The 16,415-nt window shown below is 38.3% G+C and overlaps 1 protein-coding gene across 1 annotated transcript; it reads right to left on the bottom strand.

Moving 5' to 3' along the window:
• Positions 1 to 9,504: 9,504 nt before the first annotated feature.
• Positions 9,505 to 16,138, bottom strand: LOC145780183 (protein lin-54 homolog). Its single transcript, XM_082591890.1, has 2 exons — positions 14,500 to 16,138; positions 9,505 to 9,617 (listed from the first exon to the last, which is right to left on the bottom strand). The coding sequence occupies exons 1-2, from the start codon at positions 16,136 to 16,138 to the stop codon at positions 9,505 to 9,507; spliced, it is 1,752 nt and encodes a 583-aa protein (XP_082448016.1).
• Positions 16,139 to 16,415: the final 277 nt, after the last annotated feature.

Below are 16,415 nucleotides of genomic sequence, written 5' to 3' on the forward strand. Positions count from 1 at the left end.
ATAAGTTCTAAATTAGACAATTTTATTCAACTCAATAAGTGGCGCGTGCGATACTTCACCGGCTCCTATTCTAGAGGGTATGAGTTTGATACTACCCGGAGGCGTTCTTTTTTCTTTTGTTTAACTAAATTTTGACCCGTAGTGCATTTTTGTAGTCAATTTTTAATTTGAGTTGCATTACATTTACATACCATTACCATTTTTTTAAAAGAAGCATTGTATATAACTAACTTGTTGAGTGCAAAAATGTAATGCTTCGTTCGGCAAACACGGTCACATCAATCAATCAATCATTTTATTTTTCGTCATTAACGCGTCCGGGACGAAAAAGATACTAACTACAAAAATCGTTATAGACCTACCAGCACGTTAATGAACGGGAAAAGGTGGCAAAACCTTGAAAGGTTTAAAACGTGCCTGAATGAAAAATTATGTAGTAGGCTATATATCAGTAGTTAGCATGGCCACAAACGAAAAATTAACCAGAGAAATTCTCAAATTCCAGCAAATTAAAAAAACTCTAACTTTATTACTCACATTTGAAAAGACATAAAAAGTATCGCACGCACCACGGATCGAGTTGAGTAAAATTGTCTAATTTAGAACTTACCGTATATACGCGCTTCTCGTCTTTTGCTTTGAAAGAGAAAAAGAAAAAAGTGCCTGTATAGTGACGTCATGAACGGTCAAATAGTGTTTCAGATTCAAAGACCGGTGCCGGTGAAATAGCCACTGCCTTATTTTGACATAAATTTAGCTACAGAGAAAAACTGAGCTCAAGTGTTGGGTAAAAAATGCATACTTTAAGAGTAGAGTGATGAAGGGTTCTGACTGACGTTCTGCAGGTTGTTACTTTGACCTCCATTAAAAGTATAAGGCTTTAACCTGTGTTTTAGCAAGACAAGGTCTTACCTTAAGTCAAGACAAGGTCTTACCTTACCGGTAGCATATAGGTTCTATAGCCAGGTATTACCTTTTCAACTAGGCCTACTAGCTTTTTTAAACAAAACCTAACTTAACGGTCGATATACTGCAAGTAGAGTGTATAAAAAATGGTTAATGTTGATACTTAAAAATCGACTTTGTTCTTCACTTGTTAGAGTTAAGACAGCACTGTATTAACCTCTTTCAACTCGCTTCAGAGCAATAGCCTAATCAGCTTTTGAAATATTTTATTTTCTCACACAAACAGAAAAGGTACTGATAGAAAAAAATAAAAGTAGGTAGAACCCAGAGGCTGTGGATCAGTAGGCGATACAATTGACCAGGCAGAGCCAACAAAGCAGAAGCTTACTCTGAGGTAGTGAGGTTACTTGTTCTCAGTTTGGTGGTTGTGCAAATTAAAGATACCGACTACCGTAGTGATTCCAAGCGCTGTTTTACGCATATTTTAAACCATTTGGTTTTGCCATCTTTTCCTTTTGTTGGTGCCAAATTTGTGTGTTTACTTTCAAGTTCTCTACATGTTCGCGCCAACAAAGAAAAAATAAATTGAATTGAATATCTTCCATTCTTCGTGAGCGAAGAATTAGCCAAACTCGCACACACAAAACATTCCAAATCCAAACAAAAAAAAGTAAGGAGAAAGTGATGGGAAACAAGTAGTACGATGTTGCCAGATGCCAATCAATATTTCCAGCAACTATATAATAATAATAATTTATTTGCATCAGACAAAGCTGTCCATATCCAAAACAAAACAACAAAATAATACACAAACTGCAAATGCACAAATAACGAACAACAACAACGAAATAACATCAAAAAATAATACACTAACTGCAAATGCACAAAATCTCAATAAATAGGCTATCTACTGTTACAAGTTTACAGACAATGGTACGGTAGCGTTACAATTTAGAAGAACTGAAAGTATTGAGAACGATAAAAACAATCAGATGACATGGCAGCCATCAAAACTAGTTAATAGCATACATAGAATTATTATAATGAAGACGGTAATTTGATATACGATGGCAATCAGACCTCATCAGGGAGGCAACAATAGAGTTAGACGATACTTCGCATCTTCCTACAAAAGAAAAAACATATTTACGAAGTAATGCATCAAATGTTATGATGTTACACAAGACTTGATGTTCACGTACGCTATAGTGTTTAGGCAAATTATGTATAATTCTAAACGCATTATTGAAGGCAACACGCAGACGATTAATGTAATATAAAACTTACCAGTACCCAATTTCTACCATTTTTATGTAATTTTCAACTCCACTCTAACTTCCCAATGCTAATTTCTGAAAAGAACTCCTTCTCTTAAAAGTGTTTTCCGCTAAAAAATGTCTATGGGATTCTCTATTTTTTCCACATTTGCAGTTCGACCACGAATGATCAACTAGCCTACACACCCACATATCGTGACATATGACAAGAGCCCTGGGACTGAGAGGTAAATTTAAGCAGGTGCAAATGACATCTGCGAGCCAAAAAGAATCCACTGAAATAAACACAAATACTGTTCCAGTAAAATTAGTAAAAAAAATACATATTTAAAAAAACATCAAATCAAATATTTAAAAAAACAGGTGTAGGCCTATTCTCCAAATTTAAGACGAAAAGTTCTGTGCTAGATAGTTTTCTTCAAAGTTTAGCTTGTTTATCGAAATGTTTCAAAAGCAAATTGCCGGGCAGATTGTTTGAGGCAAAATTCCTCACGTTGTTTTAGTTTTGAAATTTTTTTTTGTGAAGAATTTTGGTTAATTTCGAGTTTCAAGTCATTTCGTTTCTTCATGCATTCGAAACGAAATGCACAAAATGTCAGAATGGAGAAATGATATTGTACCGTGTTTTTTGAAAATTTTGCAATGATTGTCATCGCAAAATGAGAGAATTGATTCCCAAATGAAATCTATAAATAGTCCTTGTTTTGTACCATAAGTCCGTTGCTTCAATCAACATGTATGTGAATTGTAGTTGTTTTTTTTGTGATAGTATAGTTTGGTTTTTTGAATCTTTATCCTTGCACTGACAAAGCCTTGATAGGTTATTATTGGTAGTTTCGCATAGGCTAGTAGAGGCTCTTGACGCAGGGCCGGTTACCGAGATTGACAGAGTGAAATTTCCGAATGTTGAAGTCTTGTTGCTGGGGAATTTTTCCTTCCATTAGGTGCCGCTGAATAGAGAGCAGTCCTTAAAATGCGATGCTCAAGCGCACACACCGAGAGTCGAACCAGCGCTGCTTGATCTTGAAGCTTCTCCGTTCACGAAGTCACACGCTAACCAACTGAGCCTATCGAGGCGAATCTGTAGTGGTAGGCTAATGTTCAGTTGTCCCGCATTGCTTCAACAATTGGCACTCTTCAGTAGTTTTAGAAATTAGAAGACTAGTTCTTTCAACTAGTCTGACCTATCTACATAGACCTAACTGTTTAAATTGGTGGCCGTACCTTATGAATTAGATCTTTGCATGCACGTCTTAACCATTAGCCTACAGTTTTGCTACCTTTCACTTTTGTTGGCTATGTAATGTTACTGTATGTGTTTCACAATATCTTTCCTTTTGCATTTCGACCAAGAAAAACATATTACTGTACATAGGCTACGCCAATTTGGTATTTTTTTAGACGTTTACATAGGCTAACTTACTGAAAAAAATTGTGTTTGTTTCGAAATATTTTGTTTCGCCGCAAACTTAGTTTGTATTGATTTCGTTTCAACGAAAAAAGGTCGTTTCAAACAGCCCGATATTCAATGCATTCTTCAAACCAGTAAACTCTCACATTTCTCTACATAGGTCTAATTTACGGGAAACGCTTGATGAAAAACTAAAATACTAGCGTTCTATTCAGCTCGGTAGCGAATCCAGGGAGATGCTTGGTCACGAGACACGACCCCCCCTAAAAAATATGTAATTTTTTTCAGTGTTTGTAAAATTTTCTCGCTCCCACAATTCCATTATAGCTAATGCTAACCTAACAAACGACATAATGTAAAGGGCACGCATCTTTAAAAGGCAGTAATAAATTGGCAGTAAATAAAGTCATTTTTATTTCTCTGCTGATCGATATTTGTAACTTTTTTTATTTTCCCCTTATATCTTAAATTTTTCTGAAGGTGTTGCGACCGTGCCAAATTTTTTTCAACTCAATAACTTACTTCGATCACAAGCACGTTTTAACGTTCGCGTTTTGTCGCTTCTACCTTTTTCTTGACCTTTGCTATGTTGATGTGTATTGTTTTGATATGATGGTCAGAAATAAAAAAACAACTGAATTGATATTCTTCACTAAACTGCTTGGCGCAAAAGATTTTTTAAATTGTAACAACAATTTGTGCATACAACGTGAAGTCACGCTAGCCGAGTGATCACGATGGGACCATATTTCACCATTCTTTCAGTTTGCTCCAATAGCAGGTGACATAGAAAATGGCTCTGCATCAGCTGTTCTGGATACAGTAGTTTGAACAAGCTAAACATCGGTAAAACCAGTTTTTAACGTTATGTAACATTAACAACGGCACTTTACAAAAAGTGACGATTTCGACGAAACGCGGGGAATCATGGCAAAGGAAATCTTTTCCAGGACAATTCAGGTCTTCTGCGAGAAAACGCTTTGTAAATAAGGCCAATGAGAGTGTTCAAATATCATAAAAAAAATCTTAAATACCACACTACGTTAGAAAATTATACAATTTTCTTACTCATTATTTCCTTTATTCGTTGCAACCGTTTCCTCAACAATCATTATGCGACACCAAAAAGGTTGAACATCGAACAGTCTCGACATAACTAGTAATGTGGCCTACGAGTATAAATGCAGTGCACATCTCAGTTCCATCAAATTTCATCCACTGAGTCCAAGATTGACAAATGATTTTCAGGAAAATAACATTGAAAAGATTAGGTCAACACGGCGGATGCCAAACTAGAGTGTGTGGCAATGAAAGGACCACAAAGCAGGGTCATTGCAGTCTCTAAACTTGTCAACTTCAATTTCGAAGACTCAGTAAAAGTAAAGACCGCTGCGCTTTTCGGCAAAAGCGATTGCTCTCTTCATAACTTTAAAAAATGCGAATTCTGAGGTGAACAATAATCAAAGCTGATTTGAATAGCCAAAACTGCAGCAAGTGCCAAAATGCAGTCTTCGAAATTAGCGTCGGCAATTGCCGAGATGATTGCCGACGCAGATGTGAGATGCATGAATGACGCATTAGCGTCGGTAATAAAAATGCCGAGGCCACACGAGCGCTTGTAAAATTAGGGTTAGACATTCCTCCCAGTCGTTATACCACAGATTTGTTCCTTAGTCAACACCCAGATGGAGCTATGCGAAAGAGAGAGAAGCTTGTGGATGGGTATCAATGCACGAAAGCCGCAAAACGTGGACGCTTCATTGCGAAGACAGCGTAGATTTACAGCCAAGCGATGAGCCTCTTGATGTGTCCGATTCCAGTGATGACGCGACAACCTCATCCTCCGATACAGCATCTGATGATTTTGACAGCTAGTTCTTTATCAAACAGACTTTGTGATGCTCGTAGTATTCCAATTGTGCCAAAATTGTGTTGGTGCATACGTAAATCGAGGCAATCTTCTCGCTATTAATTTGTTACTGCAGGCCTTAAAACTCGTGTTTTTTTCCGGCAGCCATCGTGGCCTACCTAGAGCTCCTTCTCGGCGGCCAAATCTGCGTGCTTGGAGGCCAAAATACAATAATGATAGCACAAGTAAATAGTATTAAACTTGCAACAATGTTAAAATGATCACTTAGCGTTGTTAAACGACCCTAAATTGTTTTAACTGCTCGCAGCTCAGTAAATTGTTTCAACTGCATACCGCCTTTCATAAAACCTGACCATTTATTCCGTTATGATGTCAACATTGAGGGTGTGAAGTCACCAGTGACGATCGGTGAGGGAAAGCAAGGAAAGCAGTGCTTACCTTAGCGAAAACTATGCAAAATATAATGACTGAATTCTAGGTTTAACTTCTTATTATTTTTATCACGTCTATTTTAACTTGAAAATTACTGTATTCGTGACTAGAATTACTCGTAACGCTTGTGAGTAGTCTAAGTCCTCACCAAACCGCATGTCTTGCCTATAAATGCCAATTGACGCAAACGCTTCTGTCAGAAACAACCACTGAAGCTCCAGGGAAATCAACTATCAAAGTTGCTTTCCCAGGTTCAAAAAATGTCAAAAAACGCCTTCGTTTTATCCAATCCTCACCCGTTTTGCAAAACGTCACCAGCTGCTTAGCCAATCAGATGTGTTATAGTTATGGTAGGTTAGTTGTGCTTTCCCAGTGACGTCAATGCGTACATTTGCTAGAGCGACTAGACTAACTCGTCAGAATGGTATCTCGTCACGGTACACGCACAGCATCATAATGCCAAAGAGCTTGTTGCTGTTTTTTGATGTCTCCTCGCCATGTACTTTAGCCAGAGGTGGGCAGTAACTAGTTACTTTTTGAGTAACTGTAACGGTAACTTCGTTACTATTTTCCAAAAGTAACGAAACGCGGTAACTAGTTCCTATTTTAACACTTTTTCAACAGTTACAGTTACAAGTTACTTTTGTATTGAAATTTTAGTTTTTAATTGCCGTTTATTTCTCTGCACGTGTTTGTGTCTTGCTTAGTGCGTGTTTGCTGCGTTTTGCGCAATAATGCATTTTTTTCGCAGGTGTATCGGCGCAGCACTGCGCATGCGCGGTTCTACTTTTGTTTTGTTGTCTGGTGGAGAAGGGTTGCCATATTGGCAAATTGATCGCCAAAGTCCAGAAATCTGGCGATTTTTTAAGACGTTTAGCTTCATATTTATGATTTAGCTCTTTTTTGGCGATTTTTTTATAACTGATTTGGCTAAATTAGTTGTTTTTGGCGATTAATCAATATGTACCAAAGACAGGCAAGACACAACAATGCAACAGGGTTGAGCATTATAATAATAAATTTTACATATTTACAAATGAATTTAACAGTCAAACGTTTTCGGTTTAACTTAAGCCCTCATCAGGAACCTGAAAATATTTATAAAAATGCAGTAAATTTCAACTTCCTGAAGGTAACTAACTAACTGACTTTAAGCATCAAGAAACACGCAGCGATTAAAAGAAATTTGTTGATGCTTATAGTCAGTTAGTTATAGTTACCTTCAAGAAGTTGAAACTTATTGCATTTAGTGTAACGCTTGCAATGCCTCTAAAAAGATTGTCTGACATTAAAACCAGCAACAGCATTGCTGTTTGCTTGCCGTTGGTGGACGTTCTTGTGAAAGCAGCAGTGGCCGAGTGGTTAGCGCGTTGGGCTCGCAGTCGAGAGCCTGCATGTTCGACTCCAGCCACCTGCAATTGCTGTTGTTTCTCTGGGCAAGAAACTTAACGATAATTGCCTCTACCCAGTGATCGATTTCGAGTAATGGGTAGTACCAAATTTAAGTCATAAGTAGAGTAGACAACCGGAAACAGACCTTGCAGTCGGCTGCAGCGTGGGTCAGGTGTACGTCGGAAGGCGTACACCGATGCATAGCGCTCAAGTCCGCTTTCCCGCAATGCAGGATAAAGATAATAAAACAAACAAACAAACCAGATTTGGTCATTGGTTCGAGGACAGCGACTGCATTCCACCTACAATTTAGACTTATCTGTGTTTAATGCCTGATCATTAAGCGACACTGCTATGGCAATTCTTTTTCAAGTCTCTTGTAGGCTACAAGCTGGCCAACCTGCTTTTCAAAAGCTCTTGCCTATACACTGTAGGTTATATAGCTTCATCGCAGGAAAAATGCAAATATTGCATTAATACGAAATCGTTGTCTTTTTTTCCACTGTCTGCATCTTTTCCAAGGCAGATCCAGTGGTTGTCTATTTCAACCTTTCTCTCTTTATAGGTTGTCTGCTAAGCGTTTTTGTTTATTGTGTATGGTTGAATATGACTGCGAGTGGCATGCAAATGCGCGCATCTAACGGTTGGCATGGCATGTTACTAACCTATTTAACCTATGTTGGGCAAGCATGCTTATGTCCACGAAACATTACTTTCCTTACTGCATGAAACAACCGCATGGTGTTGAATCATGTAGCTACTGTATCTTTTTTTTATTTCTGTGTTTTGTTTGCAGTTGCTGAACGACTGTTCAAACTTATGCACATTTACGATTTTGTGAATGGTATTTAGACCTGTCGATGCCTATGTTCTCTTGTTTTAATTAGTTTTGTTCGCCTTTCAAATCGTATCTTTACATGTTGTACAGGTCGACTTATAAACCAAGTCGCTCAATATTTTAAAGTTGAACTTGTAATCAATTTGCTTTGCCTTTTTCAGAAATCTTACACCACATTCATTCATGAACACCAGAAGGACGTGATTATGCGTACTGCCGCCTGAAACAAAAAAATGCTCCAGAGCCACCTGCACTCGACTCTCTAGCGCCTCTCAAGGAATACAAAAAGCCAAATGCCAACAATTAAATGCTACGACGACCTCAATGATCTCCAACTGCGATGATCTCTAGTAAACAAAAAGGAGACAAGGCTGCTGCTGCATTTGCATCAACTCAATCGGCATGGTCTGCTTTTCAACAGAAAAAGCCAGACAAACAATGAATGCCTGCTACGGTTTTCAACGGCGCTTACAAAACAATTAATGTTTCTACGAGGTGGACTCTTCAACACAGCACAAACTCAGACATTCCTTTGCGGAAGGCGGTGGACTCTTCTTATACGGCACAAACTCAGACATTCTTTTGCGGAAGGCGGTGGAACCACGCAGAATCACTTCGCGACACGATATCACAATCACAACACCACATCATTATCATAAACACTAAACATACCTATTTCATACTATGTCTGTTACAATTGTGTTAACGTTTTTAACTCCTTAAATTTGAACTAAACTTGGTACCCTTGGTTCCAATTTAGCCCAAATTTGGGGGGGCCTCTGTAGCGATCCATTATTTCATCATATAAGTTTTCCTGCCTTTTACTAAAGTTTCTGTAATTTTCCATGCAACTGCTCCCAAAGAAAATAGAAAAAAGGGCGCACACAATAAAATGGTTTGTTCGTCCTTTGACGAGAGCTCTATAAAATCGGACTAGCTCTAACACATCAAACCAGCTCAATTAGACAGAGAGCTCTATCACATTAAACCAGCTCAATTAGACAAAGAGCTCTAACTCTATCAAATCGGACTGGCTTACATCAAACCAGCTCAGTTAGACCAGTTCAGCTCTCAGAAAACCATTAAAATGATTGTTTAATTAAAATGTAATAACTCGTGATAATGTTTCACTATCCTGTAATTTCATTATTCTGTACTGTTTAAATTCAAATTGTGTTATAGACCTACAATATTATATGAACACCTTCTGATAACTTAAAATTATAATTCGAATAACAATAATTGTGTGGAAATTATTTCATGGAGTCAGATAGCCAAATCAGATAATGGAGTCAGATAGATAAATTAGATAAATAGAACTTTCACCAGGCAGTCAGACAGCCTTACTATTAATTCTTATCAACAACACTTTTATAAGTTACGTAAAATAAATATTACCACAGTCTGCTGAAAAGGGGAGTAGCAGCGACGCTGAAGTGGATTCTGGTAGGTAGAGCCACGGAGGACTTTTGCACCACTTTACGCAAATACCTAGAAAAGAAAGCAATGCGCGTTGAATCTGTTACAGGAGTATTTGGAAGCGGACCCTGAGGACAAGTTAAGCGGATCCAGATTCACAATTGGACCGATGAAAAAACTGTTTTAAAAACATAACACTCCCATTCCGTCAAGTGCTGCAGTAGAAATATTGTTTTCATTGCAGCACTTGTTCATCACCAAACTATTCGTTCATCCCCGACGCCGACACACGCTCCATCGACCTGACACTACCAAGACAGGCATGGGTGCGCCTCAACCGTCTCCGTACGGGCGTCGGGCTTTTCCGCTCAACCATGCACCAATGGGAAATGGCCTCTTCCTCCTGTGAATGTGGTGCCGAGGAACAGACCGCAGACCACATCATTGATTGATTGATTAAATCTTTATCCTCGGACTGGGAAAGCTTCTTGCAGAACTTAATCCTGGCAGTTTCGCATACTTGTAGAGGCTTTAAATCACTGACGCAGGCCCGGTCACCGAGATTGACAGAGTGAAGTTTCCGATTGTTGAAGTCTTGTTGCCGGGAAATTATTCCATCTATTAGATGCCGCTAAATAGAGAGGAGTCCTTAACGTGTGTTGCTCAAGCGCATGCCCTGAGAGTCGAACCAGTGCCGCTTGATCTTGAAGCTTTTTTGTTCCAGAAGTGACGCGCTAACCAATTGAACTATCGGGGCGGACATCATCGATGACTGTAACATCTTCAAGCCACCTAACGGAGTGGAAGGTCTGCGTCATGGATGATGAAACCAAAGACTGGCTGCTCTCTAGTAGCCTTCCAGTGTAGTCCGGGAACATCGTGAATCTGGGGCGGTAAAAGGATAGACTTTCAGACCCAGGGGCTCACACAACGACGACGATTGGGCAAGGATGGACATTTTTAAAGCCCAAAAGGGCAGGCCTGAGTGACGAGCACTTTGAAATGCTCGTATTTCTCAAAGGAAATAAACATATAAGCCATTGAGTATTTTTTTTAAATAAAACCTTGTTGGTTTTGTACTTGTGCTGTTATGTTAGCATGGATGGCTCTAACACTATATATCAAACATTGCGGTTAAACTGGGCTTGCATGCAGAGCTGGCCAGGTGCAGAATTTTATGTTCAGATTTGTGAGTAACTGAAAGTAACTAGTAACTGTAACTAGTTACTTTTTAAAATTGGTAACTGTAACGGTAACTCAGTTACTATTTTGGCCAAGTAACTGTAACTCAGTTACTTTTGAAAGTAACTTTGCCCACCTCTGACTTTAGCCTACTGTACTAGCTTTCATAGTCATGCCTTTGCCCTTTTTACAGCGTTGATATAACGTTACTTCGCCAATGAACGTTCAGGTGCGGATGCAATATTTAGTTTGTTAAGCTTCTATACGCAGGAGGCAAACTTATCCAGCTTTTTGTACAAATTGCTTGCGGTTGTAATGTTTAGGCCTAAGTGTTAGTTTTTGTAGTGTAGGCTTAACTGAATATCTGAGAATGAACATTCATGACGAATTAAACATTTAGACAACTATTATTCCATGTCTAACACAGGATTTTGGTCCTGTGTTTCTGAAAAATTTCTGGGTGAGGCCCCCCAGACCCCCCGCTGGAAGTGTTGCCTTCGGCAACACGCCTTCGGGCTTCGCCCGACGGTTACGCCCTTCGTGCCTACTACCTTGCTGCAGCATATTTCCAAGTTGCTTTCCCAACGGTTTAAGCCACCGAACGTCACTGGAAGTCACTAACCCACAGCGTTCTCAACTATGAAGACACGTGTTTTCCCCTCGGATGTCAACTAACCTAGTTCTCCTTTTTAACAACGATTCAATGTCCGACAACATTAAATCGATATAAAAACGACAATATTGCCAGCCGATGTAAATTAGCACTTCGGATTAACACTTCGTTAAAATAAACATCGGGAATTGCAAACAAGACTTACAGCGCTGGTGATCGCAGCTGGATATATTCAATACAACAGTAGTGACTATGATGCGCTGACCTAATTCTGCGTCACTCTTTGATACTACATATTTTCGACATTTAATCCACGATCATTCTATTGCGAAATTAAATAATTGGCTAGAAGAAACCGGCGGCCAAACTTGGCCGACGGAGGAGGTAGCACCGGCGGTCATTCAAGCACTACATAGCGGCCATGGCCGCCGGCTGCTTTAAGGCTTGTACTGGTACCTGGTTGAGCAATTAACATTATTTCATGATAATTCAACGTTGAATCAACCCAAAATTAACTTCCCCCCCCGTGAGTTATTTAACGTGAACTACCGTAAAAGCGTGCGTATCGCGTTGCTTTATCGCTACTTTTGGTATTATTACATCACAACAAATCAAACAGTGCGGTCGTGATAGACTACTCTAGTATATATTTTTCTCTTCTCGTTTTACATGTTTTGGTACATTTTTTTCGCAATAAACGTTCACAGCAATTGCCGAGGCAATTTTACTTTTGCCGTTTGGCCTCGGCAACGTTTTTGCCAAAGTAAAAATATGCTAATTTCAAAGACTGAAAATGTAAACAATGATTTAAACAATCAATTGGAAGCACAACTTTAAGCTAATCATTAAAACGATAATGCAGTGTAGCTTCAGTATTAGCAAAACTACAGCATTGAATTTGCATAAAAAAATGAGATGAAGAACACAGGTAGAGTCAAAACAGTATAAAATCCGTTGATCAACCACAAGTAAGCCTTTATGTAACGATTTAATATTAAAGTAGGCATTGAATAAACCACATCAACATAAGGTTAAAAAGGTTCTTTTAAAATCCGCCAAAAACTCTTTGTACCAACGCAATGTATTTGTGGTACAGTAAAAAATAGCTGGAGTAAAAATCACGCATAATATCACGAAAAAAAACGATAGTTGAGCATAAATGAAATGAAAAATGTTGAATAAAAGTCGCATTAAAATTCATGTATCATGCTGTAAGCAACGTTGCTTTACAATTCGTCACGAAGAAACACGGCATTATATCCTAGATTAGCGGTTATCAACCTTTTTGGTGGAACCCAATGAAACATTCCAAAAGCTCGAGGAACCCCTGTTCAATAATTTAATTGCCTTATGCAAAAAACATTGTTTGACTAATAAAATTAAATTGAAGTACTCATGTTCAGATTTATTTATGTAAAATAAAAATATAAACTAGTGGCAAAACAGTGGCAAACCGCAAACCTAATCAATGTTTGATTATATTTAAACAATATGCATATAATAATAAAATAGACTCTCGGATTTGAATGTAAACTTGCGGAACCCCTAGACTAACTGGCGGAACCTCAGGGTTCCGCGAAACCCTGGTTGAAAACCACTGTCTTAGATAAACCACACAACTTGCTTTAAAATACTGATTCGTATCAACAAAACAAGACATTTAATTAAAAACATTATCCAATAGAAATATGGTGGATGACAAAAAGTAATCAATTCGACAGATGAAAAAACGAATGCCAATAAAGTATTAAAAGAAATGTTTGATAAATGACTTTAGAATACTGTCGTGAAATCAATGATGATGCAGAAATCAAGATATTCAGCAAGGCGTAAAACAGGGAGTGTCAGCTTCAAGTACCTTGATGTAATTGGCACCACAATTTGTCCCTGACAGAACAAAATAAATAGAATTGCTCCATTATTCATTGACACTGCACGTCCTACTTTACAGGTCTACTAGACCAGTGCTACTTAAACTGTGGTACAGGTACCGGTGCCGGTACGCAAGAACTTGACTGCCGGTACGCGATTAGCTTGAAAATAATGTATTGAGTATTGTTTTGTGTTGACAGTATGAGTATGTGCTTTTCACCATGCTCAAGTGAAAAACACATACTTGTTTTTTTCTTTCTCAGCATAGTTTCCATACTTTCTTATGTTGTTAAAGTAATATATATATGACTTAATTTTTCAAATGACTAAGAGTGGTCGCATGGACATGTAGGCTGTAGCCTATATAAATAAGGAACAATTACTTTCAGACCCAATAGATTCCGGTAAAAGTAATATTGGAAGCGCCAAAATGTTGACGGTAAAAAAAGTCATTGAGTTTTGTTCGACAATACGATCACATATTATTTTAAATGTGGCTTTATAGCAACAGATTATGCTAGTGTGCCGAAACCGCATACCGTATGTCGTTTGTAGAGTTGTAGCCTACTCAACCAATGAAACCTTAGATCTAAACAAAGCACTTGCGGACATGCTATATATATTCAAAACATGAAATCAGAAATAAGCCAAAAGACTTTTTTAAAAGGAAAACAAAACGAATTAAAAGCTGCGCAAAAACAGATATACAGACACTCTCATATAAATATAAAAGCTTCACGTGCATCCAATGAAGTATAAAGTACCGTAGCGCCAAGGATTGCAAAGCTCGAAAACCACACACCGTTACTCCGTTGGTGAAATGTCAAAAAAAGACTGTTTGTGAATTTGTACATTGTAAACTTGTAAAACCAAGATTAGACTTGTTATTGTCTTTTTTTTTTCGTTTGAAACGTTAGTCGGTACGCCGAATGACAATAAGACTTCTATCGATACGCGGTATTATAAAGTTTGAGTAGCACTGTACTAGACAACCAAACAATGAAGATCATTTGGGCATGAGAAATGACCACCGATCCATACTTCACAACAGCATGTCTTACATCAAAAAATAATTACTTGACGCAAGGACGTAGATTCTGTGTCTACCTTCAACGAGTTACTTTCTATCTTGTATGACCATAATCCTTGCTCATTGTAACACAACAGGTGTGCTCAATTATCACAATAACTGAACATCGAGCATGCAATCGTTGTCACTATCAAATGACATAAAATAATGTATGAAGTGCACGGAATAAAATTAAGACGGCACAGTTTTAGCCTTACCTGCAGCTTGTATTATTTGCATCAAACATCTTCCAAACTCTTCTAAAACCATCATTTCAGCGGCTTGCATTGAGCGATTAGTCTTTTCTGCTTCTTCTGCTTGAGCAAGCATACATGTGCACGTTGCTTCTATTACTTCTTGTGTGAAAAAAGTACTGGTCTGACTTTCTATTCGCATGGAAGGAAGTTGAACGTTCGGATGGGTCGTCCGTATATCTTCAAGTCGAGAGTCAATTTTAGATCGTGCGTCGGCTTGCTGTTGACTTCTAACAGCTGCTGCATTAGCTAAGTTCATCAAAGGATGTTGTTCACTCTGTTTCAAATTAGCTTCAACATTCTTGCAGCCTATGCACTTGCATTTGGGCGTGCATGAAATACGAGCTTCATAGCATTCGCAATAGTTTTTTAGGCAACCAGACCGTTTGCAATTGCACCCTTTTTGATGTGTTCTACTAGCGTCACATCCACGGCCTATCTTTGGGCGAAATGCCGATGGATTTCTGTCCAGACAGCTTTTGATTGCATATGATCGATCAACCTCGTGTTCTACGTTATTGTGACAGTTAAGGCAGTTGCAACCCTCACAAAAGTGACCATTAGCAAAGCATTCACAATACAGTTTAAGACACATTGATTTAGTACAGTTGCATGGTTTGTGCGTCCTTGCACGAGCAGGGGCTTTTGCAATAACTTGAACAGGCTTAATTGACTCTGAAATAACTTTTGTTGCAGCATTAGTATTAAGGAGCACTTGGTTATTTAATTGTTGCTTCAATTGTTCAACGTATTTAGCTGGTACCATTGCATAACTCACATTACCAGGCTGCATATAAGGTCCAGGGGAAATGTCTGAGACTACAGTCTTAGCGGGCATAATCAACCGCTGTGTTTTCAAGGATGGACCAGGGTTTCGTGCTGTTTGCACAGTAGAGATCAAATTTAATTTTGGTTGCTGAACTGAGGTGGTATGCAAAGGTATTTCTCGTTTGCTTTGCTCTGTTTCAGAACTATTTACTGGAAGGTTGGGAGTGGATATTATATGGTTACTGCTAGCAGGAATAACACGTAAACCTTGAAGTGTTATATCATGAGGATTTATTGCTCGGCTTTGGGAACTTTTCGGTTCCTTACTTTGCAAAGGAACAACAGTTTGAAATTGAAAGTTGGATACATGTTGATTTTGTTTATTGCAAATAACTGAATTTAGATCTACAACCTTTATGGAATTGGCACTTCTACTTGGGGGAACAAGTGAAACCTTTAGTGGCTTTTTAATTGGAGATATTGGGATTTTGAAACCACCTTTAACTGGTGATAAGGTAATGTTATTCTGTGCTATGGAAAATCTCTGATTATTCTGACGACCATCTGAACCTACTTTAGCTAAGCTGGACTCTGTTGGTGCAACTGGAGAAGTACCTTTTTTAAGCACAAACTTGGGAAATATTCCACTTTTGTTTTGTGACAGAAGTTGTATAGGTTGGCTAGCCACAAAAAATGCACTTTGTGCTGGTTTAGTGTCAGTTTTTGATTGTTGTGCAACAGCAGTAGTGATCCTTTTTTGTAAAACACTCTTTTCTTCCAAACGAGGCTTACCAACTTCAGTCATTTTCAAGTTATTGTCATCAAATTTGTCCATGTTTACCTAATCAAATTTCTAAATTGATTTACATCTGAAAATATTATCAATTACTGTGCATTAACCCTTGGGCTAAATACAAAATTATATACCAATACCTTATATTGTACCAATATATTATATAGGGTACCGGTACCTGTATGTAGGTCATTGCTTAAAGCTAAAACCTCCTTTTCGCCATTTTAAGTTCTGAACCATAAATCAACTCTTTAAATTATTGATTAAATACATCTCCAAAACTTGAACACAACATTGCCTGACTTTAATGTTTTTCTAA

Source organism: Aplidium turbinatum, chromosome 11 (assembly GCF_918807975.1).
Source record: "Aplidium turbinatum chromosome 11, kaAplTurb1.1, whole genome shotgun sequence".
In the NCBI taxonomy this organism is placed as follows: domain Eukaryota; kingdom Metazoa; phylum Chordata; class Ascidiacea; order Aplousobranchia; family Polyclinidae; genus Aplidium; species Aplidium turbinatum.